This window comes from Monodelphis domestica, chromosome 4 (assembly GCF_027887165.1).
Source record: "Monodelphis domestica isolate mMonDom1 chromosome 4, mMonDom1.pri, whole genome shotgun sequence".
NCBI classification, from domain to species: Eukaryota; Metazoa; Chordata; class Mammalia; order Didelphimorphia; family Didelphidae; genus Monodelphis; species Monodelphis domestica.
Genome location: NC_077230.1, coordinates 422,108,496 through 422,135,941, shown reverse-complemented (window position 1 = coordinate 422,135,941; position 27,446 = coordinate 422,108,496). Strand labels below are relative to the sequence as shown.

The following is a 27,446-nucleotide window of genomic DNA, read 5'->3' as shown; positions in this document are numbered from 1 at the left end:
CTCCAGTGGCTTCTTCTGGGGGGTGGGGATGGGTACCAAGGGGCTGGGAGAGCCAGACTGTCCTTCATCTGGGTGGGCCAGGGGCTTCAGATCACCGAGTCCTGGAGCAGCGTGAAGGTCTGGCCGAGGGATGCCAGAGGAGGTAGGGCCCCGTCTCACGTTCACTGAATGTGCTTCATTAAGCATCTCCTGCCAGTGGAGAGAGGCTTCTGACTCTGTGAGCCTGGGCAGGTCCTTTAAAATGTCTCTGTGCTCTAGGCAGCTAGTGAAGGTTCTGGTTACACACCAGAAGGGAAGAGAATTTCACAACCATTGATCTAGAACTGAGAGGGACAAGGTTGGGAAGCAGATCCAGAGAGTTTGAGGGCCTGCTCCATCTCTATGGGTAGCAAATAGCAGAGAACACCAACTGGATCCCAAACCTTCCCATTTCACTGGGAACTCCTCACGATGATAAAATCACAGCCGGACCCGAAAAGAGTGAGCGCAGGGGCTCCTGGGCTCCGAGGTGGAATGCTGGGGAGGCCCAGTCTGGAAGAGGAGCTGCCTGGTTTCCTGGTAGGAAAGAATGAGGGAAGGAAGGTGGATACACATTAGAGGGGCAGGAAAGAAGCAGATGGAGAGCCTCATTGGGGAAATTTGAAAAGGAAGAGAACCCTTGCATTTGGAGGGATCTGACAAGGCTTCCTGGAGAAGACTAGACACTAGAACTCAGAACAGGAGGCCCAGACACCTAATGGAGATAGGAGATGGGAGGGGAGGTTCTCTAGGTTCTTAGCTGAAGTGGAAACTAAGGGACTAGAGACTGGTCAATTGAATGGGCTCCTGGGGGGCAGGGGTGCCCTGAGAGGAAATGTTGTGGTTGGGGTGCAGATTCCCAAAGGGGAAGTTTCTGGATCAACACGTTCCTGGGGCCCTCACTTGGAAAGTGCTGGGAGATGGGATTTCTGGGTCTGCCAGGGGTAGGACCCTTTGGGTGCCTGATTTGGACCCTGCTGGGGGGACAGGATTCCTGACTCCCTAAATGGGTTTTGCTGGGGATAGGATTCTTTGGGTGCCTGGTTTAGACCTCACTGGGGGGACAGGATTACTGACTCCCTGGAAGGGGTGGGCTTCCTGGAGGCTGCTTTCCACATCCTCTGCAAACTGAAGCCAGATTTCTCTCTTTCTAATCCTTTTAACATTAATCTCCAGCCTCTCCCCTAGAAATCCCAGCAGGGGGGCTGCTCTACTTGGAAGAGAGAGGGGGTTGGGCTGTGGCCTCCCCTCTCTAGGAGGACAGAGCAGTGTGGTTCTGCGAAGGGCAGGGGGCCCCAGGAGGGAGATCTGAGTGTGTACTCGGAAGGTCCCCAAGTTCCCAGCCTGAGAAGGGGGTGGGGATTTTGCAGGATGAACAATAAATCTTTCTTGTGTCCTCTCTCGGCCAGCCCCCTGTCCTGTGGCCAAAGTAAACACCCCAGGCAGCTTCCTGCCTGGCTCTGTCCCTTCCCAAGCCCCAGGAGTCCCTCGTGCCCCAGAATTCAGAAAGCTAAGATCTCAGCCCCCTCCTCCCTACCCAGGCTCAGGCATCTAGTCCCCAGGCCCCTCCTCCTCAGGGACCCAGAAGCCCAGATCTCCCCAGAGCTCTCCCACACCAGGACCCCAGATATCTGGATCTGTTACCCAGCTGCTTCAGAGCCCTGATCTACTTGATGGATGGGGGCTCGGGTATGGGGACTGCCAGCCAGCCCTACTTCTCTCCTTTAGCCTGTGCTTTGGCGTCTCTTCTCAGGGCTGTCATTCTGTCATCAGATCGGGCAGTAAGCATCTATTAAGCACCAGCTGGGTGCCAGGCAATGGCTCTAAGTGCTGATGATACAAAAAAAAAAGTGCAAAAGACAGTCCCTGCCCTCAAGGGGCTCATGATCTAAAGAGACAAACAAACAAGCCAGAGGCTGGATAAATTGGAAGCATTCTCCAGTCTGAGGGAAGGTGCTAGAATTAAGGGCTTCCTGGAGGAGGTGAGATCTGCCCTGGAACCCAAAAGAAGCCAGGAGGAAGCAGCCAGGCTAGAGAAAAGGATGCAAAGAAATCTTCTCCACTAGTTTGCTGATCTAAAACTGGGAGTCTCCCTATTCCATATCCTCTTTGCACCCTCTGCTATGAAGGAAGAGAAAAGGAAAACATCAGGAGCCCTCAGTGAGCATTTAAGTCCATTGCTGCCTTTTCTTCGGAAAAGAGGCTCAGACTTGTGACCATTAAACTTGTACAGGACTCTACATTCAGGCAGACAACCCGCTCTGTGCCAGGCACTGGGGCGAGGGCTGGGGATCCAAAAAAAGTGGGGTACAGCCCTGCTCTCAAGGAGCTCACAGGCTAAGGGTGAAGGAACTTGCATAACTCCTCAGTAAATCTGTCAACAAGCTATGTCCTGGGGAGACAAAGGCACAACTGAGAAAGTTCTGCCTTCAAGGATTTAAGATTCTATCCCAAACACAAATGAGTGCACATTGATGTCTATATGAAACATGTCAATTAATATGTAGGGTGGGACCAGGAGAGCTTCCTGGAAGAGGAGGGTGGAATGCAGCAAAAAGGGGAAGAGCAAGAGGATGGAAAGAGGGAAGGCAGTGGAATGAGCACTGATTCTGGAGTCAAAGGAGAACCTGGGGGACGTGGGTCAAGCCACAAGGTCCTTGGGCCTCAGTTTCCTGATCAAGGGTAGCTAGGTGGCACAGTGGCTAGAGGGCTGGATCTGGAGTAGGGACGAATTTGAATCCAGCCAAAGACACACACTAGCTATGTGACTCTAGGCAAGTTACTTAAGGTCGGTTAAGTGCCTGGGTCTCCTGATCTGTAAAATGGGGACAGTGATATCATCTGCCTCTGGGGAGTGTTGTGAGGATGAGACTATTTTTGAGATGTTTTAAGGGGCTTTGCAAACTTTAAACTTATTACATATAAAATGAGGAGATGGCCTCTGGGATCCCATCCAGACCACGGGTTCCTATCTTGGTATAATGGGCATCTTTCACTCTCTTGCTGAGCTTGCCTCTTGTCTTTTAAGTACATACAGAGGATTACCAAGGAAACCAATTCCATTGAGCTACAGTAAGCGAATTCTTAAGAGCAAGTTCATATTCTCCATGTGAAGAACTGTTTTCTCGGCTCTAAAGCTGATATCTCTGTGGAGAAGAGGAGGGTTTCAGGGAAAGGTGAAAGAGAGAAAGGGATGGGGGAAAGATTCCGGAGGGAAGCTTGCGGGAATTGGGGAGCCACACAAGATTCCTGAGCAGAACCTCAGTACGACCCCCTGATTTTACGGATGGGAAGAAAAGAGTCCCCAAATAGAGTAAAGGATTCTTGGAGAGGGACCCAGAGAGAGGGGGAGGGAGAAGGAATTCGAAATGCCCCCAGTCTAAATTTCCCCCATCCCCCTCCATCTCCCTCTCCGCATCAAAAGACCTTTAACAGAATTTCTGAGCAAGGACTGGAGGCCACGCCCCTCTCCGCTGATTGGTCCCTGCGGCCCTGGACCCTCGCCGACTGGCCAAGAATTTAGGAGGGAGCAGGGGGTGGAGGGAACACCGCCTTCCAAGTCTTTCCTCTGATTGGTCATGGTACTGACCAATCTGTCTCGCCCTGGCTCCAAGGACGCTGACTGGGTAGAGCATGCGCAGATGGAGGGCTGCGGGGCGGCAGGGTGCTCCTACCCAGAATGAAGAGGGACTGTTTGTCTGGCCAGAGCCGGTTCCCTGCCGGTCCCTACACGTGACCAGAAAACTGATTCCAAAGAGGACTTTCCCGAGATAGCCAGAAGGGGGACCCCGCGGAGAAACCTACTTTGCTTTCCTGATCCCTGCGCTCCAAAGTCCTTTGGCTTTCCTGTGCTGCAGCTTGCGCCTTGGGTTCAGAGTGAGATCGAATCCGGATTCTGACATTTGCTGCCCTAATGACCGAAAGGAAACTATTGTGAGCCTCCGTTTACTCATTTGTAAAATGTAATAACAGAATGTCAAAAAAATTGGAGGAAGTTAAAAGTAAAGCATTTCTCTTCCAAGGAGCCTCTTTAAAAGTAAAAGCACCAGGACACTTAAGATATGTAGGATACATGAGTTACTTAAAGTACTTTAGAAACTTAAGGTAATCAAGGGAAACAATAGGGTTAAACTGATTGCTTTACTATATATTGTCAACTTGAAATCTGAAGACGCCAATTCTGCCCTTGTCCCCTGAGAACTCCCCGGAGGGGAAGTCCCAGACCACTATGCCTTGATACCCCAGCCTCTGGCTATGGCCTCTTTTCCAAGCCTGCTTGCAATCTGTCAGTGTAGGTTTGATGTCCTGAGTTCCCCAAAGCGTATAAAACATCCCCAGGTTCTATTGTTCTTTGGAGAATCATCCAGTGGCCCTCCCAGGGATCCTGTCCCAGTTTTTGGCATTTGGCTCTGTGATAGTGTCCCATATATATTAAAGACTTGGTTTTTATGACTATGTTAGTAGTTCTGTGTTTTTTCAAGTTGACAATATGTGACAAGATACTTAAGATATCAGTGATATTTGAAATACTCAAGGTATCTAAATTACTTAGGATACTTAAGGTATGGAAGATACTCAAGAACTTTATCACTATTGAGACAGTGAACCTAAATTATACATGGACAGAGAGCAGAGAATAAATTGACTATGATGGGATGATATCCCTCAGAAAAAGCAAAAGAAAATCAAGGGATAAGAAAGAGGAATACACTGGGGAAAGTGAAAAGGAGAGAAAAAATGAGGGGAAATTATCTTACAGGAGGAGGCAAGTAAGAATCAATACAGTGGAGGGGAAGATGAGATGGGGGAGGGCAGGCAATTCTTGAAACTTTCATCAGAATTGTTGAAAGATAGGAATAACATCCACTTGCAGTTGGTTATAGAAACTCATCCTAAGTAAGAAAGGGAGCAGGAAATAAGAAAAGGGAGGGAGAATTTGGGGAGTCTGTAGTCAGAAACAAAAATATTTGTGAACAGGGAAAGGTAGAAAGGAAGGAAAGAGTAGACTAAATGGGGAAAATAAGATGGAGGGAAATATGCAGTAATCAACTGCAGATATGAACTCTCCCAGGAAATGGAAGAGATAAGCAGAGTAGATTAAAAGCCATTATCTCACAATATGCCACATTTAAAGCAGAGGAACACACACAGAGTAAAAGTAAAGGGCTGGAACAGAATCTACTACTCTTTAGCCAAAGTTTAAAAAGCAGGGGTAACAATTCTGATCTCAGACTGATTATAAAGGAAATCTATTTCACCAGAAGAAATTATGAACAATATGATCACACAAAAAACCTAGAAAGACTCCTATGAAGTGATGAAAAATGAAGTGAGTAGAACCAGGAGAAGGTTGTACCCAGTAACAACAATGATATGTGATGACCAACTGTAAATGACTTAACCATTATCAGCAATGCTCCAAAGGACTCATGAAAAAGGCTATCCAGGGGGCAGTTGGTTGTCTCAGTGGATTGAGAGCCAGGCCTAGAGATTGTGAATCTTAAAATCTCTCAGACTTGTGAATCTTAAAAATTCTCAGACCCTACTTCAGAAGATTTGGTTAAGACCATTCCCCATTTTAAACAATGAAGGTACTTGATCAGGAATGTGAGAACTCTACTCCACCCATACTTAAGCATACTTTAGGGGAAGATAAAGTTGTAAACTCTTTACTGAACAATGAAAAGTACTTAACCCATACTTAAAGTAAAGCTAAAAAACCTTAAGCTAAGTCTATTTTTAGATCTAATACAAAAAGGTGCTAAGTACCTATAAAGGCCAGGCAACTTGCAAACTTGCAAGGGGCAAAGAGGTGTGAACTTACTCAGAAGTTTTAGTCTACCCAGAGAAGTTGAGAACTAAAGAAGGTGTGAATTAAAAATGGTCAGTCCTGTGAAAATGTCTGCTATGATTGGTAGATTTGAGAACTTAGGGGAGGTGACATGGGAGAAAATTTTCTTTAAAAGGAGAATCAGAAGGCCTCTGAGAAGAAAATGCAGCCTTGGAAGCTGAAGTGGAGCTTCCTGAGCTAAACTGGAGGGTCTCTCTCTGAACACTAGAATCTTGCTTGGGACAAATCTTGTAGTGAGTGGATTAAAGACTGACTGATCTCTCTCTTAGGGCTTGGATCTAGGCTGGCCTAGACCTTTTCTCATTGTTTCCTCTTACTCTCTCTCTCTCTCTCATTAATTCCTTATTTTTATTAATTAAAATCTCCATAAAAACCCAGCTGACTTGGGTATATTTCATATTTGGGAATTTTTCCCTGGCGACCACTTTATATTTGATTTAACTCAAGACAATGTCTTGAAACCATATTTCCGCAGTCACAGTTTAAGGCAACCACTCTTTTTAAAATGTTACAGTTTATTTATAAAAATACAATCTCAAACAAAAAAAATCAAAAATCCATGGGAGGTCCTGGGTTCAAATCTGATCTCAGATACTTCCCAGCTGTGCAACCCTGGGCAAGTCCTTTAACCCCTATTGCCTAGTCCTTACCCCTCTTCTGCTTTGGAACCAATACACAGTATTGATTCCAAGACAGAAGGTAAGGGTTTAAAGGAAAAAAAAAAGGGCTATCCACCACCACAGAAGGAACATATGGAGGCTTGCTGAATGTAGATTGAAGCATGTCATTCTTCACTTTATTTCTTCCATGAATTATTCTCTAGTATAAGCAATATGTATCTTTTTTTTTTGTAAACCTTTACAGTCTGTCTTAGAATTGATACAAGTATCAGTCCTAAGGCAGAAAAGCAATAAGGACTAGGCAATTGGGGTTAAGTGACTTGCCTAGGGTTATATAGCTAGAAAGTGCAGCAGGTTAGATTTGATCCCAGGTCCTCCCAACTCGGGGACTGGTATTCTGTTCTCTGAATCACATAGCAGCCCTGATATTTGTCCTTTTTCACATGATATGATGAATGTGGAAATATGCATTTAATAGAAATTTTTTAAAAATAAAAATAATGAAAATTGTACTGATGTGTAATCTTGGAAAAAAAATGAACAAAACTTAAAAAAAGTTAAAAGTTTTGTTAACTTTTCTTGAATAGGGTATGACAGGAATAAGGGAAATAATATCCACCACACCCGTACAACAGCAGCTAGGTGACAGTAGGTGGGGTCTTGGACGTGAAGTCAGGAAGACCTGAGTTCAAATTCTCCTTCAGATACTTATTAATACTATTTCCCTGAGCAAGTAACTCAGCCTTTCTATGGCGATTGGGTTGTTGATCAAAGTGTTCTTTCTAAAGGTCACATCTGCACAATACTCTCCAATTAATAAACATCAATGGTTTCCTATTATTTCCAAGATCAAATATAGAAGGACTTTGAAATCTTTTATAGGGGCAGCTAGGTAACATAATGGATAGAGAGCAGGGCCTATAGTTCGGAGGATCTGGGTTCAAATGTAGCCTCAGATGTTTCCTAGCTATGTGACTCTGGCCAAGTCACTTAATCCCAACTGCCTAGCCCTTGCCACTCTTCTGTCTTTGAATTAATACTAAGACAGAAGGAAGGAAGGAAGGAAGGAAGGAAGGAAGGAAGGAAGGAAGGAAGGAAGGAAGGAAGGAAGGAAGGAAGGAAGGAAGGAAGGAAGGGAGGGAGGGAGGGAGGGAGGGAGGGAGGGAGGAAGAGAAAAGAAGGAAGGAAGAATAGGAAATAGAGAAAGAAGGAAAGAAGAAGAAAAAGAAAGCCAGCTAAGTGACTCGATGGATAAAAAGCCAGACCCAAATTAGGAGTTCTGGGGTTTAAATCTGACCTCAGTCACTTCTTAGTATAAGATTTAAATTAATATCTAATAACTCCAAGTATTACATTTTATAAGATTTATTAATAATCACTGAAGTAGAAGAAATACAAGAACAAAAGTAAAAGCCTGAGTAAAGCCACGTGAGTAAAATTCTCCTGCCTGGCTCTCACCCAACTACCACAGCCACATTTCTCCGGAGCAGAGAGTGAGGGTGGAGGCTCACAAAACTTATATCTTCCCTACCTTAGTTAGGTAACATAGATATATAACTGAGATTCTGGGAGAGTCCCTGGGGAGAAAATTCTAATTACACACTAGATGGGTGACCCTGGGCAAGTCACTTAACCCCTATTTTCTAGCTTTTACTGCTCTTCTGCTTTAGAATCAAAACATAGTATTTATTCTAACACAGAAGGTAAGAGTTTAGAGTGGGGGAAAGTCCTTCACAACCTGCTCCCTTCCTCTACCTTTCTAGTTTGTTTGTTTAAAATCCTTACCTTCCACCTTAGTATCAATACTATGTATTGGTTCCAAGGCAGAAGAGTGATAAGGGCTGGGCAATGGGGGTTAAGTGACTTGTCTAGGGTCACACAGCTAAGAAGTGTCTGAGCTCTAAATGATCACCCTGGTGCAAACATCAATAATATGGAAATAGGTTTGATCAATGACACATGTAAAACCCAATGGAATTGCTCCTTGGCTATGGGAGCGGGGTGGGAGGAGGGGAGGGAAATAGCATGATTCATGTAACTATGGAAAAATATTCTAAATAAACTCATTAAGTTAAAAAAAAAAAAAGAAGTGTCTGAGGTCAGATTGGAACCCAAGACCTCTCCTCTCTGGGCCTGACTCTCAATCCACTGAGCTATCCAGCTGCTTTCCTTTCCAATTTTCTTAAATCTTACACCCAACCTTCACATTCTCCACCATCCAGTGAATGGCTTTCTTGCTGTTTGTTGAACAAAATACTCCATCTTCCTGATTCCCTGAATTTTCACTTGCTATCCCTTATCTCCAGAACTCACTCCCTCCTCATGGCCACCGCCTGGCTTCCTTGAAGCCTGACCTTCAACAAGGCAGTTTTTCTAATCCCCCTTAATTCTAGTGCTTTCTTTCAGAGATAATCTCTTCACCTGGTCTATAGCTTGTTTTTTTAACCCTTCCCTTCCATCTTAGAATCAATACTGTGTATTGGTTCCAAGGCAGAAGGGTGGTAAGGGCTAGGCAATGGGGGTTAAGTGACTTGCCCAGGGTCACACAGCTGGGAAGTGTCTGAGGACAGATTTGAACCTAGGATCTCCGATCTCCCATCTCTGGGTCTGACTCTCAATCTACTGAGCTACCCAGCTGCCCCCTATATATTGGGGACTAGGTAATAATAATGATAGCTAGCATTCTTAGGTGCAGCTGGGTAGCACAGTGGATAGAGAACTGGGCCTGGAGTCAGGAAGACATCTTCCTGAGTTCAAATCTGACCTCAGAAACATTAGCTACATGACCTTGGGTCACCCAACCTTCTTGGCTTCAATTTCCTCATCTGTAAAAAAAAAAATGAGCTGGTGAAGAAAATGGCAAACTACTCTAGTGTCTTGGCCAAGAAAACCACATGTGGCATCACAAAGAATAGAAACAACAACATTCTTATGGTGCTGTAAGGTTTGCAGAATACAAATATCATCTCAATTTATCCTCACAGCAGCCCTAGAAGTAGCGCTTATTATTATTCCCATTTTACAGGTGGGGAGGTGAAGGCAGACAGAGGTGAAGTGACTTGGCCACAATTAAGGAAGTGTCTAAAGTCAGATTTGAACTAAGGTCTTCCTGACCCTAGGCCCATCCCTCTATCACTGCACCATTTGGCTCTTCGATGGTGTTGGATGGCTACTAAAGTCCCTTTATGGATCAGTTGTGATAACGCATTTGAAGTACCTTGGAGAGTTCTAGAAATGTCCCTTATCTCCTACTTCAGTAGGAATGGCTACTGCAGACACAAGCTGAGGTTCTTGCTCTTCATCCCATCCTTCCTATCCGAAGCAGATCGATGACACCGAGAATGAGAAACGTCTTGACTGGAACACGAGTTGGATTTCAGGGAGGCAGAGTCGCACAAAGTCCTCAGCCTCCCTCTCTTCCAGAGTCACGGAAGTCCAATGGCAGGACGGAAGTCAGGATGACCAGAGAAGGCCCAGGATGCAGTGGATGGCCGTGGTGTCTTCCACGTCTGACCAAGCTTCAACCACTCCATGGTGCCAGCCGTCCAAGGCATCATGGCTTTTGGAAGAAATTGTCCTCATTTTCCCATCCTCAGAGGGAAGTCAGACATCTCCTTAAGTCACCGATGGCTTTGACACCTGTTGGTTGCCCTCATCTTGGTTTACCAGGGTGCTGTTACTTCACATGCTACAGCTCTTGGAGCCACAGGTGAGAGCTGGTTGACATTTCGTAGTTGTTCAGTTTTGTCCGACTCTGTGAGCCCACATGTGGTTTTCTTGGCAACGATACTGGAGTGGTTAGCTATTAACTCCAGCTTTTTTTTTTTTTTTACAGATGAGGAAACTGAGATAAAAGTATTCAGTGACTTGCCCAGAGTTGCACAGCTAGCAAGTGTCTGAGTCTGGATTTGAACTCAGGAAGATATGTCTTCCTGACTCCATCTATTCCCTGGATCACCGAGCTACCCAAGGAGTTGGGTAACAGATAGATACCCAAAGTGGGTGAACAGTCTTGAAAAGCCCTCACATCAGAAGTGTTAGGCTCCCCCAACCCCTCCATAAGCTGAGGTACAGAGAAAGAAAAGGACTCATCCATCCATAGATCCAATAACTTCCAACTATAATGTTCTGTGACTCTGTTGGCAAGTGTTAGCCCCTCTTTACACTAGAAAGGTATTGACTAGATTGCTGCAAATTCCATTGTGAAGCTTAACATTCTCCTAATTCCTTAGGATTCTAGACATCATTAATGCAATTTCATTGCACAGGTAGAGTTCCTGAAACTGAGGGGGAGTCTAAAGTCACAATGGGTATTGAAAGGGAGGAGGGGCAATTGGGTAGCTCAGTGGATTGAGAGCCAGGCCTAGAGATGGGAGGTCCTAGGTTCAAATCTGATCTCAGACACTTCCCAGCTGTGTGACCCTGGGCAAGTCACTTAACCCTCATTGCCTAGCCCTTACCATTCTTCTGCCTTGGAACCAATACACAGTATTGATTCCAAGATGGAAGGTAAGGGTTAAAAAAAAGTGGAGGGGGGTATGAAATTGGGAAAGAAAAGAAGAGCTGAGACTAGCACAGCTTCCCTGACCTAGGGTAGGCAGATATCTAGAGCCCCAGAGAAAGGAACCAATGAAATGAAAGAGTGTTTGGAAGTAATAATAGAGGATCCTGAATGACTAATTGGCACCCAGAAAGCCAGTGGGGAAAAACCTAAAGAGAAAGTGAGAGAGATCAGCAAGCCACAAAATCAGAGAATTTTGAGATCTTAGGTCAGTGATGGTGAACCTCTTAGAGAAAGAGTGCCAAAACTGTAATCCTTGCACCACATGTGAGCCCCCTTCTCCCCCAGACAGGAGAAGGAGAAAGTGCTCCCATTGGGCTTCTGAGCAGAGGGTGGGTGATGTGAGAAATGTCCTCAGGTGTGCATGGAGAGGGAGAAGGGAGCTCCCTCTGGAACATGTGCCATAGGTTCACCAACATGGTCCTAGGGTAATAGAACTGGATAGGCTTCTCGGAGACATCTCTTCCAAATGAAGTAATGGAGGCCTGGAGAAGGGAAGGGATTTACTCAAGGGGGAGGATCTGAGAATGATAGTTACTTTCCAGCCAACGACTCTGGGTAGCAGCAGGAACAAAAGTGAAGAACACTTTTCCTGAAAGTATTCCATGATTGGAAGTGGTAATGAAAAACTATGCTCGGCCAAGATGCTTTCACAAAAACCTGGAAAGACTTAAAAGAACTGATGCAAAGTGAGTGAACAGAGCCAGGAGAACCCTATATTCAGTAATAGCAATAAAGTATGATGATCAGCAGGGAATGACTTAGCTCTTCTCAGCAATATAATGATCCAAGATCATTCCAAAGGATTCGTGATGGAAAAAAAACAAACAAACAGAAAAAGAGCTCACGGAGTCTGAATGCAGACTGGAGAAAGCTGGGTTTTATGTTGTTGTTGTTTGTGTGTTTGTTTTAAACCTTTACTTTTTGTCTTAGAATCAATACTGTGTGGTGAGGCTAGGCAATGGGAGTGAAGTGACTTGCCCAGGGTCACACAGCTAGGAAGTATCTGAGGCCAGATTTGAACCCAGGACCTCTCATCTCTAGGCCTGGTTCTCCATCCACTGAGCCACCCAGCTGCCCCCCATACTGGTTTTTTACTTTGTTTTCTTTCACAACATGATTAATATGGGGATCTTGTGCATGACTGCAATGTATAACTTCTATCCAGTCGTTTACCCTCTCAATGAGAGGAGAGAGAAATCAGTCTACATTGTTTTTGCAGGCAACTGGAAGAAAATAAGCCATTAAAAACGTTTTTAATGCTATTCAATGCTCCTACTGTTTCTAGGCAGGGTGTGTGGTACGTCTCCATTGGGCCTGAGGTAGCTGCTTTGGTGGCTATGTCTGGGAAATCCACCAGGGGGCGCTCTAGGATCAAATTACGCCAGTTCACTCAATTGGGTTTGCAGCAATTACCGACTTGGTTTTGCCAAGAATGGGTCATGGGTTTTCTTTTTTCTGTGGGATTACTCTAACTGATAAGAGAAATGTTAACACAGTTCAGTCTTGATTTTAGTAAAGCTTTTTTAAAAAAGACTTTATAACTGTGTATAGGTTCCAAGACAGAAGAGTGGTAAGGGCTGGGCAATGGGGGTTGAGTGACTTGCCCAAGGTCATGTAGCTAAGGAGGATCTGAGGTCATATCTGAATCCAGGACCTCCTCTCGCTAGCCCTGGCTCTCAATCCACTGAACCACCCAGCTGTCCCCTAACTAGACTATTTTTTTTAAACCCTTACCTTCCATCTTATAATCAATATTGTGTATTGGCTCCAAGACAAAAGAGCAGTAAGGGCTGGGTAATGGGGGTCAAGTGACTTGCCCAGGGTCACACAGCTTGGAAGTGTCTGAGGACAGATTTAAACCCAGAACCTCTAGGCCTCCTAGCAAAGCTTTTGATAAAGTATAGGGAGACCCTTCTTGTGCAGATGATGAAGAACTATGGATTACATTGGTGGGGATTGTCTCAAATAGAAATAGGAGTTGCAAAGGGGAAAGGACCTACTTATACAAAAATTATTATAGCAGCTCTTTTTGAGGTGGCAGAGAATTGGGAAATGAGGGGATGCCCCAGAGTTGGGAAATAGCTGAACAAGTTGTGCTGAATGATTGTGATGGAATACTATTGTGCCATAAGGAATGACAACAGGACAGTTTCAGAAAAACTTGAGAAGAGTTATATGAACTGATACAAAGTGAAGAAAGCTAAACAGGAAAATGTACAAAGTAACAGCAATATTGTAACAATGATCAACTGCAAAAGACTTAACTACTCTGCTGAAGACTGATCCAGATTGGATTTAGATCTAATTCTAAAGGAAAATGCTGTCCACCGAGAGAGAGAGAGAGAGAGAGAGAGAGAGAGAGAGAGAGAGAGAGAGAGAGAGAGAGAGAGAGAGAGAACTGACAAATTCACAGGCAGATGTGGAAGCAGGCACCTTTTCATTTCTTTACTTTTCATGTTGTTGGGTTGGGTTTTGTTTTGTTTTGTTTTGTTTTGGTCTTTTTCTTTTGCAACATGACTATATGGAAATATATTTTGCATGACTTCACATATATAATTGAAACAAAATTGCCTGCCTTCTCAAGGAAGGGGGAGAGGTAGCAGGGAGAGAATTTGGAACTCAAAAAAAATTTTATTTAAGAAATGTTAAATGTTTATTATAGGCATTTGGGAAATATTTAATGATCTGAATAATTTTTTTTTAAAAAAGAGAAACTTGAATCACTAACCCAATTATAAAAACCCTAATAGGCCACCTATCAACTTAGTTTTTTTTTTTATATTATCAGATTAGATTTTTTTTATTCCACTTAGTTTTCAAATTTAATATTATGTTTTATTGCATTTCTATGTATTTTATTATTTTCCAATTATATTTTATTCTAGATTAGACAGCCATGAGGAGGATTATGGGTTGGACACTTCTAGATTAGACTATAATAATAAGTTAATATTTATATAGGATGCTAAGGTTTGCACAGCACGTGACAAATACAGGTATCACTTCCACATCTGGATGGAGGGGGGGGCAGTTTTAGGCACAAGCCATCTGTCTGGAAAATCTATATAAACTCTTTTGGTTCTCCCTTCATCCCAGAAAAGTCTGAATTTTTTCTTTTTGTTTTATGGGCCATTTACAGTTCCTTATTGTAAAATGTGGGTTAAGTATTTGGCCATTGGCTATATGTAAGTTCAGTGTTAACATTTCTAGCCTTTGTGTGTCCTCTGCTGGCTTTTGCATTCTTTTTGCAAACTTTAAATTATTTATTTGAACTTTAAAAAAGAAATTGTGCACATTTATGATATCCAAAGAAATAATAGATTGATATTATAAGCTATACATATATGTTATGCATTTTTGAGGTCCTAAACTTTTTCTGTGTTGCCTGCTGGCCTTTCACGTGTCATCTGCTATTTCCAAAAAACTCCCCCTGAATTCTCACTTAATTTCTTATGCTGATCTGCAAAATATCAAAATGGCAGTGGGGAAACTCAGGATATGGAAGGGCTACCTGTATTTTCCTTATGTTATCTTCACAAAAGCCCAGGGAGGGAGGTGCTATTATTATGCTCATTTTACAGATGAATAAGGAAATGAGACTGAGAACAGGAAGCTGTCCTGGATCACACAGCTTGTAAGTGCTTGAGGCTAGATTTTAACTCAGGTCTTCCTGAATCCAGTTCTGGTGCTCCAATACTGCCTCCTTCTAACCATATTCAGACATGGTTGTATGATGAAAATCAGAGTCATTGTTACAATTCAATGTTGGTGGCAGATGGTCAGCGTGTACGTACCCTCCTGGTGGATCTGGGCTTGGTTCCATGCTGTGTATCACTTTAAGGATGGTTTGGATAAAGGGGTGAATGTTCTATTCTGCCAGTTCACAGAGGACAGTAAAGCTTAGATGGAGAGCTAATCCAGCTGGTGACAGACAGACTTTAAGAGCATCTCCACAGAGCAGAACAAGGAGAACATTGTACAGAGACTGATACACTGTGGCACAATCAAGGGTAATGGACTTCTCTACTAGCAGCAATGCAATGATCCAAGACAATTCTGAGGGTCTTATGAGAAAGATGCTATCCACATCCAGAGAAAGAACTGTGGGAGCGGAAACTCAGAAGTTCCGATCACATGGTTCGATGGGGATATGATTGGGGATGTAGACTCTAAGAGATCATTCTAGTGCAAATGTCAATAATATGGAAATAGGTCTTGATCAGTGGCACAAGTAAAACCCAGTGGAATTGCGCATTGGCTACAGGAGGGGGTTGGGGGAAGGGAGGGAAAGAACTTGACTCTTGTAACCAAGGAAAAATATTCTTAATTAATTAAAATTTTCCAAATTAAAAAAATAAAATAAAAAAGAAGAGGGGATACATTTGTCCCATGGGGTCCCAAAGGGCAGGACCAGAAGCAGTAGTTAGAAATGACAAAGTTAAGAATAGATTTTATTCAGTCATTTTTGACATTCTGATTTTTTGGCCAAGATAGTGGAGTGGTTTGCCATTTCTTTCTCCAGCTCATTTTAGAGATGGGGAAACGGAGGCCAACAGGGTTACGTGACTTGTCCAGGATCATGTAGCTAGTGTCTGAAGTGGAGTTTGAACTTGTGAAGATGAGTCTTCCAAATTCTAAACCCAGTGGTCTATCCACTGTGCCACCTAGCTACTCTGAGCTGCCAGATTGATGCTTGATGTCAACAAAAGGTTCCTGATAACTAACTAACTGTCCAAAAGTGGAATGGGCTGCTTTGGCTGGCAGCTGGTTCTGTCTCCTTAGAAGTATTTAAGGTAGAGCTGAATGACCCATCCAGCAAATTATACGGGGAACTCTTTTCCTCTATGAGGGCTGTGGCTAACTAAGTCCAGCTCATAGACTGATGCAGCATTTCCTACTTCTTGGTGGTGGGAAACATCCATTACCAGACTCAGGCAGCAGGGAGAACTGATCTGCTCAAGTCTCCGGTGTTGGAAGGTGGGCTGTTCTCTTTGGTGAGGAGGGAAGAATGTAGGGGCCAGTGAGGCAAGAGAGATAGAGGGAGAAGGCAAAGGGTAGCAGTGAAATCTTTAAACACAGAAAAGAGAAGGAAACTCAGAAGGGGACTCAGCAGAAGCAATGCAGTGTTATGACTGCCATGTTCAATTTAATCCATATTTATTTTACATTTTTTAACCCTTACATTCTATCTTAGAGTCAATACTGTGTATTGGTTCCAAGGCCGAAGAGTGGTAAGGGCTAGGCAGTGGGGGTCAAGTGACTTGCCCAGGGTCACACAGCTAGGAAGTGTCTGAGGCCAGATTTAAACCCAAAAACTCCCGTCTCTAGGCCTGGCTCTCAATCCACTGAGCTACCCAGCTGCCCACAATCCATACTTTTAAAAGATACCATAGGAAACACATTCAAACCCTACTTAGCACTGGGTAAGTCACTAGGTAAGAGAGCTGAGAAGTAGGGGTACTTTAAATTCTTGATTTGATTAAAGGTTGCTGATTGATTACATTTAAAAATAAACTAAGAGAGTTCAATTCTCTCTTCACAATTGTTACTGGTTCCAAGGCAGATGAGCAGTAAGGTCGAGGCAATGGGGGATTAAGTGACTTGCTCAGGGTCACACAGCTAGGAAGTATCTGAAGTTGAATTTGCATGGATGGAGAGGCTGTCCCCCAGATGACATCAGTTCTGGGGATTTTATACTCTTTACAACAGATGCTAGGTCCTGGTGTGGACATGACCTAGAGTATTAGTCCCTCAGGCGTTTGGTGGGGTGGGGTGGGGTGGTCATCTGACTGGGGTCTGCCTGGAGGCATAAAGATTCATCTCTTTGTCCATCTTCCATCTAGAGGACAATTAAGGAGGATAAACATCTCAGGACCCTGGGTGGGGTCATTGGGTGTTTCTAGGTTAAGAGTCAGGAGGAGGCAAAGCAAGGGAGTTTCCCTGATAATAGTTCGCCTGGGTTTCTGGGGTACAGTGCCCATGTCACTAGGACATCCCATCTCTGGGTCTGACTCTCAATCTATTGAGCTACCCAGCTGCCCCCTATATTTTGTTTTATTGGGGTTTAAAAAAAATTTACCCTGTTCTTCATAGGTGTTACAAGTGATAACCTAGTTACTATTTTTTTTAACCCCTCACCTTCCCTACTGGGTATTGGTTTCAAGGCAGAAGAGCAGTAAGGGCTAGGCAATGGGGGTCAAGTGACTTGCCCAGGGTCACACAGCTGGGAAGTGTCTGAGGCCACATTTAAACCCAGGACCTCCCATCTCTAGGCCTGGCTTTCAATACACTGAGCTACCCAACTGCCCCCAAAGGATTCCATTTCTAAGTAGGTTTTCAGTATGCTGTTGTCTCTGAGCCTGGGTGACTGGTAAAAAGTCTCTTGCCTTATTCTTGGGGCCCACAAGAGATGTTCGGAACCCAGCAGACATTGGATTTTCCTGTATGAGCTCACTTTCTGGGGCTGCTATTTATAATGCAGTTCCTTGTCTTTCTCAGACTGGGAAGGGGAATTTTTGCCCACTTATGCCAACTGGATGGACCCTGCTCATTTGCTAAGGTCTTGATGCCCCCTTTCTCTGTCAGCCTGTGCCTCCCAACACATCACAGAGGGCTTCTTTTATGTATTAAAGTTTTCACATACAATTGAGCCATCTTACACTTGCCAGAGTGAACCTCACCTTTGCAGCATTCCTGCAATGTGACCTCAAGCTTTACAGACTTGGAACTGCATGCAGGTCCAAAGGCAAGTCCTCCAAGGCCTTTTTAAAAATAAAGGAGCTATAGCATGGTCTTGTGGAATCCTCACTCTGGTTTCTTAGTACTTGAACTTTTTTTTTTCTAGCTACTTTCAGCATTCATTCTCTTTCTTTGGACTGGAAGCTCTTTATTTTGGATATATTCCTCAGTGTTTTCAAGTAGATTCTTTCAGGAGGTGACCAGCAAAATATAATTATTTTCATTCACTTTGTCCTCTGTTTTTCTGGCCAGTTTTCTTTTATGATTTATCAAAATAAGGGATTCCGGTTTTTTGGGTTGACTCAGTTTTCATAGAATGATTTCCAAGTTTTCTCTCCTCAACCTATATTCCTGTTGCCTCATTTAATCATTGAATCTTTACTCCATTCCGTTTTTTCAAGAAACCTAGTATTTAAGCAAAGTTTTTCATCTTCTCTTCTATGCCATATATTCAATAGCTTTAATTTTGCTTGTAATCTCATTTATTTTCTTCTTTTTCCTTTTTTTCCAGCCACTTTCAGAGACCTGTAGTCAAGGGATTCTTTTTCCTGGGGAGTTCTAAAATTTATGATGGAATTATTTTCTTGTGCTTTTCCCCTCTTGGATGTGTCTTTCAATCCATGGTATATACTGTATTCAGAATTACCTCTTGGTTGTCTCCAAACTTGGTTCTTCAGTTTAGACTTCTATGCCCTCTGTTGCACTGGGCCCTTGTTTTGTCTTTTCTGAAATCTGAATGCTACTATTGCTGTACTACCCTACCACATGGTTCCTGACTTCTCAATCTTGGCCTCCTAAGAACAAAAAACAGCAAACCCTAAATGAACAGTGGGGGGAAATCCTATCAGGAAATGTGAAAAAAGAAAGGCAAAAGGGGCAACAAGGTGGCTTGGTGGCTTGAGAGCCAGGCCTAAAGATGGGTGGTCCTGAGATTGAATTTTACCTCAGGTATTTCCTAGCTGTGTGATCTTGAACAAGTCCCTTAAACCCCACTGCCTAGATGTTATAGCTTTTCTGCCTTGGAACCAATACACAGTATTGATTCTAAGATGGAAGGTAACGGTTTAATTTTCTTTTTAAAAGGTAAAAAAAATTTAAGATTCACCTTGAAGGAAATATTTTTAAGCTTTCAGACATCACAAAACTGCGAAATGAGATTTGTAAAGGATTATTTCCACCTTTTATTCTGACGGTAGGACCATGAAGTTAACTATTAGCCTGGCAGGCAAGAATATTTTTCTTTTTTTTAATTTAATTAATTTAGAATATTTTTCCATGGTTACATGATTCATGTTCTTTCCCTCCCCTCCTTTCCCCCTCCTGTAGCCAACAAGCAATTCCAGTGAGTTTCACATGTATCATTGATCAATATCTATTTCCATATTATTAATATTTACAATAGTGATCATTTAGAGTCTACATCCCCAATCATATCCCCATTGACCCATGTGATCAAGCAGTTGTTTTTTCTTCTGTTTCTGCTCCCACAGTTCTTCCTCTGAATGTGGGTAGCATTCTTTCTCACAAGTTCCTCAGAATTGTCCTGGATCCTTGCATTGCTCCTAGTAGACAAGTCCATTACATTCAACTGTACCACAGTGTATCTGTGTCTGCGTACAATGTTCTCCTGGTTCTGCTCCTCTCACTCTGCATCAGTTCCTGGAGGTTCTTCCAGTTCACATGGAATCCCTCCAATTCATTATTCCTTTAAGCATAATAGTATTCTATCACCAACAGATACAATTTGTTCAGCCATTCCCCAAATGAAGGGCATCCTCTCATTTTCCATTTTTTTTTTGCCACCACAATGAGTGCCACTACGAATATTTTTGTACAAGTATTTTTCCTTATTATCTCTTTGGGAGTACAAACCTATCAGTGGTATGGATGGATCAAAGGGCATTGTCTTTTAAAGCCCTTTGGGCATAATTCCAAATAGGCAAGAATATTTTAAAGTGCTAGCCCAGAGCAGTAGTCTAGGTGTGCCCCATCTCCTGCCCCAGAACTGGGTAGGCAGGAACCCCCCCATCCCCCAAGTCCAACAAGCATGAGCCATTTTAGGATAGATACCACCAGGTGGCAGTAAAAGCTTAGTCTGCCAGTCTCATTTCCACTAAAGCTGTCCAGGAATCAAGTTTTAGCTAAGGGCTACCCCATACTTCCTAATCTAGGATACAGCTAAGGGAATTCACACATTTTCCTTGGCTTCTCTTGGCTCAACTCCTGTAGATCCCAATCTCTTGCTTCTTTTCCCACGGAGGCCCAAAATATAATCATCCTGTTTACTGGGGAAACAAAAATAACATGGGCTTGAGCAACCCCGGGAAAACCTTTTCCCAGCTTCTTCTACAAAAGGATTCTTTCTCAGCTCTTGCAAGGGGTGTTTGTGGGAATGGGGCTGGCACACCTCAGTAGTGTTTGGGTTCCAAAGGCTTGGGGGAGGGAGTAGTTCCCCATCACCCAATCTGTTCTGCTGTATGGCCTTCCCCTCTTCTGCCCAGAGATGGGTGAAATGAGGTGGGTTGGGGGGGTAGGAAGAAATAAAATGTCTTTTAATTGTTCCTTTATCCTCTACCCTTTGTAAGCGTACTGAACAGTGCAGAATCAGTGAATTTGAAGCTAATCAGAATATTGGATCCAATATACGACAAGAAAGGGGGGTTATTCAAAGCCACACATCAAGAGCCTGGATGGGGGTGGGGGGACAGGAAAGCGGTTCCTTTTTTTTCCTGGTACTGTCCAAGGGGCTATCCATTTCCCTTTCATTTCAAAAGGCTCAGCGTGGAGAAATGTCGCTTCCTCCAAGGATTGCAATGTGAGAGTGACCCACCAACCTCTTTCAGGGACGTCTAGGAAGTCAGCTCAGGAAGGAGGCCCAAGCGGGTGACGGTCTTTACACGCGTGCGCACCCCTAAGACCAACAGGGGCAGAATGAGAGCACGGGGGCCGGGATGGTAACAAGAGGGGAGTGTATGCTGGGAGGGGAGTAAAGAACCTGTGAACCCAATCTGTAGATTGCCACGGGCAGCCGAGTTTGGTACGGTGGCCGAGAAGGGAACGGGCACGTGGGACGGGCAGGGGCAAGGCGAAAGGCGGGACGGTGGCCGCGAAAGGACTCAACGCCGGGGGGAGGGGAGAGGAGCCGCGAGGCGAGAGAATGGTCGTGACCACCAGCGGGGGGTTAGCGCAGGGCGCATCGGCCGGCGGCTGTGGAGGAGTCTTGCTGTGCGGGGAGTGGGCCGCGACTCTCGCACGAAGGGAGCGGGGTGGTGGCGGATGGGCAGATTAGAGCCAGGGGCCCGAGAACAGATCGGCCCCTTCCCCTGGGGGCGGGGAGCGCGACTCATAACGGTTGGGGGCGTGGCCGAGAGGGTCTAGGGGACGGTGGCCGAGTAGGGGAGGGGGCGGCCGGACTGGGGCCGAGAGAAGCTGGGCCTCGGGAATGGGGGGTCGGTGCAAGGGCGCTTGACAACGGAGATCTCGGGTGGCGGCCGGCTGCGGCCTTGGCCCCCGGGCACTGGGGAACGGCCTCTGAAGAGAACGCGCTCGTGCCGGGTGGCGACTCTCTGAGCCGGGTACGGTGGCCCGTTGGCCCTCACTACGGGCTCCGGCGGCCCGGGGCAGTTCTCGCGAGATTGGGCGCGGCGGGGCGGGGCCTGTGGGGGGGCGGGGACACGGAGCAGGAAGATGGCGGCTGCGCAGGAGGCGGACGGGAACCCGGGCGAAGTGGCGGCGGCGGCGACTGTGACCGGAGGCGGCTCCGGGCAGGTACGCGGGCGGGAGAGAGGTGGGCCGGGTGGCGGAAGGCTGGCGGCGGGAGGCCCAGGCCTGGCGCGGTACGACGCGGTCTCTCTGCCGCGGCCCCTCCCGCGCCGGGCCCGAGCCCCACGGACCACCACCTCCTCTGGGGTCTTCCCGACTCCCCTCCCGGAGCGCGCCCCGCCGCTGCGCCTCCGCCTCACCCCAGCCACTGGATCTCTCCCCCAGCCTCCTCCTCTTTCTCCCTTTACCCTGACTCTAGACTCCCACCTGCTTTTGCCCTGGGCTAGTGCCCGGCCTTGCCCTCGGGCTCCCTTCTCCACCCCGCCCCCCAGGCGTCTTGCTTTAGGGAGAGAACCCTCCAGTTCCTAACCCTCTCCTCCCAGATGCGCCGCGGGTGGGCCTGGCTGGTCTCTGGCCCGGGAGGGAGGGGTGGACCCACAGAGCCTAGGGTGCAGACTTCTGTCTTGTACACGTGAAGAAACTGAGGCTAATAGACACCAGTGACTCGGTCAGAGTCACCCAGCTAGTTCCTGGCAGCCGTGGAAGGCTACTCGAGCTGGCCTGGGTCAAAGTTCATTCTTTGGTTCCTTCGGGCCCTTGCCCTCCTTCTCTTCCGCCTAGGAGGCTTCGATTCCCTCCTGGGTAACATGAGGCCTGCAGGACAGAAGAGCCTAAGGGACTTTGGATAGCTCTCTATGTCCTGTGTTCCCCCCTTCCCTCCTCTTACTCGAGGGACGACCCTCCCTGCTCCTCCTGGGCATCGCCGATGATCACTAGCCTGGATGCTGAGGTCTATCCTAAAGCCAGAATCTTCACCCTTTCCTAATGATCCTGACTCTGGCCCTCGTGCTCCCTCCTAAGGACATGATTTGACACCTCCCCCTTCCCCTAACATTCTTATCATCAGATGTAGGAACCCTGCCTTACCTTCCAAGTCTCCTTTTCCCTAATTTAAAGACTGGGGTGGGAAGGACACCCACACCTCTTCTCCCACTTCTTACGAGCTGCCTCCATTTCCCTTTCCCCCTGGCTGCTCCAATGAAGAAGCTGCCCTGAGGTGGTTCTCAGTCAAATGGGAATGGAGAGTCCTCCCAGGCCTCAACCTTTCTTTGATTTTAGAAAACACTCCCACATTTAGAATTAAGGCAGGATGGTGGCTTTGAGATTTTCTGGTTCATATCCCTTCAGTTTACAAAATGGGGATAACTGAGGTCCAGAGTGAGGTGGGCTCTAGGGAGTCAGTAACCTTTGTTGACCTTAGATTCTGTGCTTTTGATCTCACTGTGACACTGTGGCCTTGTAACAGCCAGAGATACTAAGCCCCATGTGGGCCCAGCTCTTGTGCAGGAAGATTCAGTCAATGCTCAAGAAGGAGGGGGCAGCTCCTAGTCTGGGTAGACTGAATGACACCTTCCAAGGGCAAGGGGACAACTCCCCCCCCCCCCCCCCCCCCAGGCTAAGTGAGATCAGGATCCAGTGAGGGGCCTTCCCTACTGAGGGCCAGAGGAGCTCAAAGAATGGAGACAAGGAAGGAAGAATGGAGAGGAGAGAAGGAAAGAGAGAGATGGAGACAGGGGAGAGAGGGAGGAGGATGGAGAGATGGGAAAGAGAGGGAGATGGAGAAAGTAGGAGAAAGGTTGGAGAAATGGAGAGACAAAGGGAAGGCTAAGGATGGTGAGAGAGGAGAGATAAGTGAAAGAGAGAGGAGGATGGACAGACACACACAAGCTAACAGAGATGGGAGAGAGGAGAGGAGAGGAGAGATGGAGAGAGACAGGAGGGAGGGAGAAGCATGCTAAGCCTTAGAAAACTGAGGCAGGCAGCAGGGTAGGAGAAAACATATGGGTCAGCCACATCAAGGGTAAGACTTAGGCTCTGGAAGTCTCTAATTCCTGGTTGATGAATGTGACCAGAATCTAGTGGATTCAGACCAGCCAGAGAAGCTTCCAAAGGCAGGCCAGGAAGTTGGGTTATTTGGGGCTTTTGGAAGAGGAGGCTAATAGTAGATTTGTTGGTATAATCAGGGGCCCTTTGGAGCCAGCTCCTGACTCCCCCATCCTTCTGGTTGGGGGGGGGGGGCTAGGGTTTGGCTACCATTGCTAAGCTTGGTGAAGGCTTTCTCCTTGGAGGTCAGGCCACCTGCCAGCTGAGTCCCAGAAACCCCTGGTCATAAACAGATAACTTTGCACCTTGGCTACTCCACAGAGATGCTTCTGTTTGGGTAGCTGAGTGTGTGTTTCCAGCACCCCCCTCCCCCCCATGCTCTTTCACAAGACCCCTATGTAAGCCCAGGCCAAAGCTGGTGCAGTGATCCTGAGCCCCTTTAGCTTGGGGAGTCACTGACATCAGTTAGTGATGTGCTGGGCTTTCTAGTGTCTGCTCCAAAGGAGGGGGGAATCCTGTGCTCCCAGGGTGCTGGGGAGGAGGAGGGAGCTTGGTAATCCTGAGAGTCAATCTGCCATGTTCTGGTGCTAGCAGGACCCTCAAAGACATCTCAGCTGGAAGGAAAGGGCTTCTTGTCCAACCCATTTATTTTAGAGAGGGGAAAACAGACCCTACTAACTTGAGTAACTTGGCCAAGGTCAAGTAGCAGGTTTCCCAGAAGCCTGTGCTCATTGTGCCCTATCCAGGCCAGGCCCCTCATTTTACCCATAGGGAAACTGAGGCCTAGAATGTGTCTTGCCCAAGGCCCTCCTCAAGTTAGTGAGTTGGATTCAAGTCCAGAACCCTCCCCTCCTCCCTGTGGTGGTTCTAGAAATATCAGGTCAGTCTGTTGTGGGGAATACCACTGGAGCCCTCCTGGGGTCAGTCTTCCTTTCTCTGTTCTCAAGCACCAGAGGGGATGGGGGATGGTGGGGGAGTGTGGTGCAGAGGAATCAGGAAGCCACGAGGGAGGACAGGCTGGGGAGGAGAGTCCCTGCCCTGTAGGCCAGGGAGACCAGGAGCTCTCCCTTCAGTAGGAGGGAGACAGTGATGAGGCTTAGGCAGCTCCCAGGAGGGGTCAGGGGAGATTCCATCCAGGCCCTGAGGGGAATGGGAGGGTGATAAGGAAATGGCTCCTGCTGGATCTGAACTGGGGCCTAAAGGACTCCCTCCCCTGAGCAGGGAGAAATTCCTGGACCTAGAGTAGTCAGGGAAGGCTTCCTGAAGGCTGAGGCTGGATGGAGCAAAGGGCCACTGATGGAGGTCCATATCCTCGTGCTTAACTGGAGCTCTAGCAGGAGGTGGCCAGCCTGGCATGTTTAAGACCATAGCCTTCTTCCCACCCCACCCCATAAATGACAAAGCATCATGGGAGCAGAATGCAGGATTAGCTGGTTGAAGACAGCCATGTGGTGTGTTGAGGGGGAGCAGAATCTGGGTGCTATCAGAACGGGGGCAAGAAAGGGCTGAGTGCCTGGAGGAGTAGAGCTGGGATGGAGGAGCGTGCTCCTACTTTTCCTGACTTAGACTGAGAACACAGCAAGTCTTCAAGGAAATCTCCATTTCAGAATGATCTCCACCAGGTTTCTCTGGACAATTCGAAATGATTTTTTTCCCTGAAAATTTTTTGGAAAATTTCAGTTTTGAAAAAGTTTTAAAAAATGTAACAATAAGAGAAAGAGGGGGGAAAGGGGACAAGGATGTGACGTGACATGCTGGGTGACCTTGCCCAGGCCTCAGTAGGTCTGTCTGTCAAAGACCACTGGTCAGTAGGTCTCTCTGAGCTTTGACCTGATGTAAGCATGAAGGTCATAGAGCTCCTGCTGAGGCCTGAGCAGATACCAGTAAGGGCCTTGAATTCACAGCCTTGTCTGCCATTCCTTGGTGGGGTGACTTTGAGCAAGTCATTTCCCTTCCTGCTTGGCTTGGGCTTCCTGGGTCCAGGGAGAGTCGGGCTCACTGTACTCTCTCTAAGGAGCCAATGACTTCCAGCTGTATCATGTCCCAAATCCAGGTTGGGGTAATTTGTTCTTTAAACCTGCCCTGAGACCCTCCCTGGTCAGCCCTTTGTAGAAATGAGAGATTGGCTTCCCCAGAGCCTTCAGCCAAGGGGACTGTTTTGATATCCACTGCCTGGGGCCTGCTTCTGTGGGGGATGGCTAGACAGGAACCCTGAGCTAGCTGGGGAACGGGCTGGAGGAAAGGGAGACCCTAAGAGCCGCCACTTGTTCAAGGTCATGACAAGTCACTTGGTATAAGGGTGCAGAGAAGAACCGAGAGGCATTGGAGTGCAGGGGCAGAGTGAGTCCTTTCCTTCCTGGGCCTCAGTTTCCACATCTGTAAAATGAGATTTGGATTGATGATCTCCAAATTCTACAAAACTCAGACCTACTGTGTTGAGGGGAGCTCAGCTGGTGGCATGTCTGCAAGGGTGAAGGGAAGGGGCCTGGTGATGGGGCAGGGGAAGACCTGGTGGGTGGATCTTCTGCCTTCTCCAGCCTGGGCTCTTCCATGGACCCTGGGAATGAAAGGAGCGGTAAGTTGGGAATGTCTTTGGTCCATTATGTCACAAGGTGGTGACTGATTGTCCCAGGGGTGCCCACAGGCAGGGCCTGACAGAATGGGAGGGAAGAGGCCATTGCAGAGCGGGTTCTGGGAGGGAGGACAGGCAGGAGCTGGCCTACCCCTCCCCAGTGAGCTTCTGGCCTCCTGCACTTCAGTTCAGTGAGATGCAGATTATATTAACATGCTCGTTGCTTCTCAGTTTTGTGGGGGGACCAAACAAGGGATGACCAACCTGTAGATAGGCCTGGTCTGGTGATTTGTTGTTGAGCTTCTGGCTCTATTCACAGTGCACAACAGCCTGGGCAGAGAGGTTAGGGAGCAGGCTTCAGAGCCAGAAAGAGCCCAAGTTTAACTTCTCAGCATCCTGCGTCCCCTCCTAGACCAAGCACATCTCTCATGCCAGGGACCACAGAGAGCAAGAGAAACCCAGAAAGGAGTGGGGTGGGATGCTCTAGGCCTAACCTCTTTCTCCCTGCTGCCCACAGGTGACCAGCAATGGCAGTGTTGGAGGGGACCCAGCCACAGAAACCCAGCCACAGATCAGAGCCCCACAGGCTGCTCCGAACGCCTGGCAGGTCATCAAAGGCGTCTTGTTTAGGTAGGGGGGCCGCCAGGCTGGTGACCACTTTCCAGAGAAACAGTGGGGAAGGGAACCCAGCGGGCACCTAGTCCTCGAGCACATTCCCAACGGGGATTGTTGTGATTGTTTGAACTTTCTTCCAGTGATGGGGAGCTCGTCCGCCCCTCATCAGGGCCCACACAGAGCAGGCCTCATCCCTCTCAGTTTCTGTCCCAACTTCCTGTTTCCCCCGTCATCCTGATCACTCTCCAAGCGGTGCTCCAGCCTTTCAGGGTCCCTCACTAAAAAGTTTAACCCAGGTTTCCAGATGGCATTTGGCCGGCATAGGGCACAGTGGAGCAGCCGCCTCTGTTGCCCCAGATGCTTGTCCTGGCTTAATGGATCCTGAGAGGCAGTTAGCATTTTTGCTGTCTTGTCCTACTCTTGACTCAGACTGAGTTTGTAGTGCCCAGTGTCTTTGTCTAGACTGTCACCTACCTGGCTTTATCTGGCCAGTCAGCAAACATTGATGTGCCTCCTCTGCCAGGCACCCTGTAGAGGGCCAAAGATCCAGAGTGAGGCAGTGGAGACTATCCCCGGCCCTCAGGGAACTCTCCAGGGCCTGGCCAAGTGAGCAGGAGAAGGGAGAGGGGAGGAAGGTCCAGGAAGACTTCTTGTATAAGGTGGCCCTGGAGTGCAGGCCTGAAGGAAAGGTGGGGAGGATTCCCTGGAGAGGTAAGAAGTGGGGAGAGTGTGCTGTTGCAAATGGAGAGAAAGTTCGTTGGACTGGATGACAGGAGAGGAGAGCCGTAGTATGCAAGAAGGACCCAGCAGAGTTGGTGTGTT

General features: G+C 46.9%; 1 protein-coding gene and 1 long non-coding RNA gene across 3 annotated transcripts in view; one reads left to right on the top strand and one right to left on the bottom strand.

Moving 5' to 3' along the window:
- Positions 1–18,944: 18,944 nt before the first annotated feature.
- LOC130453956 (uncharacterized) lies at positions 18,945–20,764 on the bottom strand. Its single transcript, XR_008911633.1, has 2 exons — positions 20,626–20,764; positions 18,945–20,076 (listed from the first exon to the last, which is right to left on the bottom strand). It is a non-coding gene; the product is annotated as an uncharacterized LOC130453956 (long non-coding RNA).
- The window catches only part of CLPTM1 (CLPTM1 regulator of GABA type A receptor forward trafficking), a 27,527-nt gene continuing 19,612 nt past the window's right edge, over positions 19,532–27,446 (top strand). The window contains exons 1-2 of one of the 2 annotated variants that reach the window (XM_001375220.5): positions 19,532–21,559; positions 26,527–26,639. In XM_001375220.5, coding sequence (XP_001375257.2) covers positions 21,479–21,559; positions 26,527–26,639 — 194 coding nt within the window. In that variant the 5' untranslated portion in view covers positions 19,532–21,478. Of the gene's footprint in view, positions 21,560–23,777; positions 26,013–26,526; positions 26,640–27,446 lie in introns of those variants that run through there. The other variant, XM_007491574.3, reaches the window with a different exon arrangement.